The sequence below is a fragment of the Mandrillus leucophaeus genome, unplaced genomic scaffold (assembly GCF_000951045.1).
Source record: "Mandrillus leucophaeus isolate KB7577 unplaced genomic scaffold, Mleu.le_1.0 Scaffold74, whole genome shotgun sequence".
NCBI lineage: Eukaryota > Metazoa > Chordata > Mammalia > Primates > Cercopithecidae > Mandrillus > Mandrillus leucophaeus.
In genome coordinates this window covers 2014956-2019223 of record NW_012108030.1, presented here as the reverse complement: position 1 = coordinate 2019223, position 4268 = coordinate 2014956, and the positions used below count along the sequence as shown (strand labels likewise).

Below are 4268 nucleotides of genomic sequence, written 5' to 3'. Positions count from 1 at the left end.
CAGCCTTCTCCCAGCCTTGGTCCCCTGAGCCGCTTTCCTGCCTCACCAGCCCAGCTACACCAGGACAGCCAGTCTGGGGGCTGCCTCCCCTGCACTGTGAGTAACAGGAGGGCAGAGTCCGGTGTTTTCCTAACACCCTGCTCAGGCCTAGTTTATATTAGTGCTCAATATACATTTACAGGTATATTGAGGAATAATGAATGAAGGAACTCCAGGTCCCACTACCAATCCTGGCTTAGAGTGAAAGGGGGTGAATTGCCTTGTGCCACAGGGACTTGGGGATCCAACCTCATTCTCCTCTACTTTCCTGTCCTGAAGTCCTTTCCCCAGTCTCCTCCCTCTGGACCCAGGAATTCAGGCTCCCAGTCCCCTACTCCTTCGGGTCCAAGGGGTCTAGACCCCATAGCCCCAACCTCCCTCAGAGCCAGGAGTCTAGGGCCCCACCCTCCTCTTTCCCTAAGATCCAGGAGTCGATACCCCGATTTCCCTCCAAATCCCGAACCCATAAGAACCATAGATGGGAAAGAGACACAGAGGAGGAGCAGAAGTTCAGAGTGGACCCCCAGCCAAGTATCCTCTCTCACCTGGTGGTGGGTGCCAGGCTTGTGACCTGCTGATGTGACTGAGCGCTGGGCAAGCCCCCACCACTGGGGGGCAGCAGGAGCAACCCAGAGCCTGCTCCCCCCTCGGAGGGCAGCTCAGGGGATGTTTGGCTCGGTTTGACCCCAGCGGCCACTGCAGCTGCTGCAGCCTCTGGATACGAGTCCATGTCCAAGTAGGAGGGCTCAGGGGTGTCAGAACCCCCCAGGCTGCCTGGCTCCAGCAGCTCAGCAAAGGGTGGATGGTGGGCGGTGTGGGCATGGTGGTGTGGGCCACCCAGCAGAGGATGGCCACCCAGGCCAGCACCGAGGTGGTGCCCGCCGCCGCCTACCAGGCCTGCCAGCCCAACACCAGGGCCTAGGTCTTTGCGCAGGGGGCCACCACCTACTGCCGAGCCTCCCTTGTCCCGCCAGGGCACCCAGCACAACTTCCAGGACACGAAGAGAGAGACACCCAGAAGGACAATGCCACAGAATGTCACGATGACCGACAGCAGGCTCACGGAGATGTCTGGAGAGAATGAGGACAGAGGTAGGGGTCAGGATGGGGTCACAGTACCTCCTCCCTCTGCTGTCCCCAAAGAGTTAACCCTTCATATTTGCCATGCAATTGTCCATGCAATCCCAAGTGCCAGGCACTTTACACGTATTACTTAATATATGTTCTACAACTCTACAAGGTAAGTATTGTATTTTTTTTTTAAAGAGATGGAATCTCTGTTACTCAGGCTGGAGTGCAGTGGCATGATCATAGCTCACTGCACCCTCGAACTCCTGGGCTCAAGCAATCCTCTCACCTCAGCCTCCCAAGAAGCTGGGACTACAGGTACTTGCTATCACACCTGGCTAACTTTTAAATTTTTTTTGTAGAGATGAGGTCTTGCTATGTTGCCCAGGCTGGTCTCGAACTCCTGGCCTCAAGCAATCTTCCCACCTTGGCTTCCCAAAGTGCTGTGATTACAGATGTGGCCACTGTGCCCAGCCCAGTATTTCTACATAACCATTTTAAAGATGAGGAAACTGAGACATAGAGAGATTCAGTGATTTGTTTAAAGCTTTACAAGTAACAAATGACAGATCTGAGATTTGAATCCAGCAGTCTGTCTCCAGATTTTATTCTCTTAATCACTAGACTTTGGTGCTTCTCTATAAGAGAACACAACATGTGAGGTAGCACCAAGGTCCTGCAAAATGCTCAGAGATGGTCAAGGAAGCAGGGACCCTGCAAGACACAGTTAGGCAGGTCAGGGTTTAAATCACGCTTGCTGTGTGGCCTTGGGAACGTATCTTAACCACTCTGAACCTTACACTTCCCATTTCCCAAGTAGGAAAAATCAGTTCTTCTCTCTTATAGTAGTTTGAAGGAATGCAGAAGGTAAATCACATGTGGAAGATAATAACAAACATATCTTGAGGGGTGATTACATACCAGATATCTCAGTACTTTATAGGGGTCAGGTTATTTAAGCCTGCCAGGCACTACATGAGGTTAGCAACATATTTATCCCTGTTTTCCACAAAAGAAAACTGAGATCAGTATACCTGTAATCACCTGCTCAAAGTTCATAGCTGGTAGGTGGTAGAGTCAGGATTTAAGCCTGGGAAGCCTGGCTTCAAAGCCCATGGTCTTCACCATGATGCTATCACACCTCAATGCTTCCCAATAAATGGTAGTTCAAATGTGAATTTTTATTAGAATAATAAATCCTATTGCTGCCACCATGTGTGTCCAACACCATCAACACCATAGCTAACACAATCTGAATGCCACATATGTGCTGATATGCCTTGCAGAGAAATCCAAGTACAGAATTGTTCTTACAACCAAAGGTTTTGGGCTTCTTCAGTAATTGGTACCAGGAGTGGGGTTTTTCAGAAATGACCTTCAAGGAATGGGAATTTATTTTGAAATGGACTTCTGGATGTTGGCAAAGTGAAAGGGAAAATCCCTACTCCAAACAGACAGTGGATTATGGTGGGGAAGCAGGTAGGAAGGCCATTGCCAGCAAGGACAGCCGAGTGGAACGGCTGTGTCCAGTTACATTAGGGGACACACAGCAGGAAGGGGATGCCTTCTTGTCCTGTACTGCTCAGTGAAGCTATAGTGGTGTGTGACATTAATCCTTATGACATCATATAACTTTGAAATGACTTATCCCATTTTACATATGAGAAAACAGGCTCTGAGAGAGAGGAAGTAGCCCTGCAGGGACACATACCAGGCACTGGCAGAACTCTGGGTTTCCTTCTCCCCTCCCTCTTAGGGTGCTTTATTTATTTATGTATTTATTTTATTTTTTTGGAGGCAGTCTTGCTCTGTCGTCCAGGCTGGAGTGCAGTGGTGTGATCTCAGTTCACTGCAGCCTCTACCTCCCAGGTTCAAGCACTTCTTGTGCCTCAGCCTCCTGAGTAGCTGGGACAACAGGTGGGCACCACCACACCTGGCTAATTTTTGTATTTTTGGAATAGACGGGGTTTTGTTATGTTGGCCAGGCTAGTCTCGAACTCCTGGCCTCAGATCCATCCACCTCAGCTTCCCAAAGTACTGGGATTACCGGCATGCACCACTATGCCTGGCCAGACTGCTCCTTTTTTTTTTGAGACAGAGTCTCGCTGTGTCACCCAGGCTAGAGTGCAGTGGTGCGATCTCGGCTCACTGCAAGCTCCGCCCCCTGGGTTCATGCCATTCTCCTCCCTCAGCCTCCCGAGTAGCTGGGACTAAGGTACCCACCACCATGCCCGGCTAATTTTTTGTTTTTGTGTTTTTAGTAGAGATGGGGTTTCACCCGTGTTAGCCAGGATGGTCTCAATCTCCTGACTTCGTGATCCACCCACCTCAGCCTCCCAAAGTGCTAAGATTACAGGTGTGAGCCACCGCACCCGGCCCAGAGTGCTCCTTTTTAAGTGACGAACACTCACTGAGCATTCTGGGAGGCCTGTTAGAAACCAGAGGCAAGGACTTTACGAACCTCCTGAACACAGGGTGAGTTGAGAAAACAAGGTCATTATGGAGGAAAATTAAACAGATGCTTTCCCCTACTGCCAGCCTGATTCAAACCCTGTTCAACTCAGAACATGGATCCCACACACCCTGACAGGTTCGCCATTCCTGTCTGCACAGACCGGGGAGCTATTTGGGCATGGAGAGGTGGTGTAGTTGTGCAGTAGAAGATTCACCTTGTCCAGAGAAAGGTTTGGCCCTTGATCAGCTCCTGGGAGGGAACTTCTAAGCCCAGGGAATGTCCTGCCTGATTAGAGTGTCTTTGTTTATCTGGAGCCTTGGATCATGCGGCATAGTCTATGCTAACACTGTGATGTATGCTGGAGGCCTCCGGCTCAACCTCTGGAGGAGCTGGAGACTGAAGTCAGCCACACCAGCAATCAGCCACGTATATGGGACTGGCCCCCAATAAAAACCTTGCATACCAAGGCCCAGGTGAGCTTCCCCGGTTCGTAATAGACTGTGCATGCTGTCACACGTCATTGCTGGGAAAATTAAGCACTGTCCATGTCACTCCACTGGGAGAGGATGACTGGAAGCTCACACCTGCTCTGTCCTGGATTCTGCCCTGGGTGCCTCTTCCCTTTACTGACTTCAGTCTGTATCGTTTCACTGTAATAAATCATAACCATGAGTATAACAGTTTCCGGCCAGGCACGGTGGCTTAT

At 50.3% G+C, this 4268-nt stretch overlaps 1 protein-coding gene across 1 annotated transcript in view; it reads right to left on the bottom strand.

The window, feature by feature from the left end:
- The window catches only part of SYT3 (synaptotagmin III), a 33647-nt gene that overhangs the window by 22410 nt on the left and 6969 nt on the right, over positions 1-4268 (bottom strand). Inside the window, exon 3 of the mRNA XM_011966057.1 lies at positions 585-1110. Coding sequence (XP_011821447.1) covers positions 585-1110 — 526 coding nt within the window. The remainder of the gene's footprint in view (positions 1-584; positions 1111-4268) is intronic.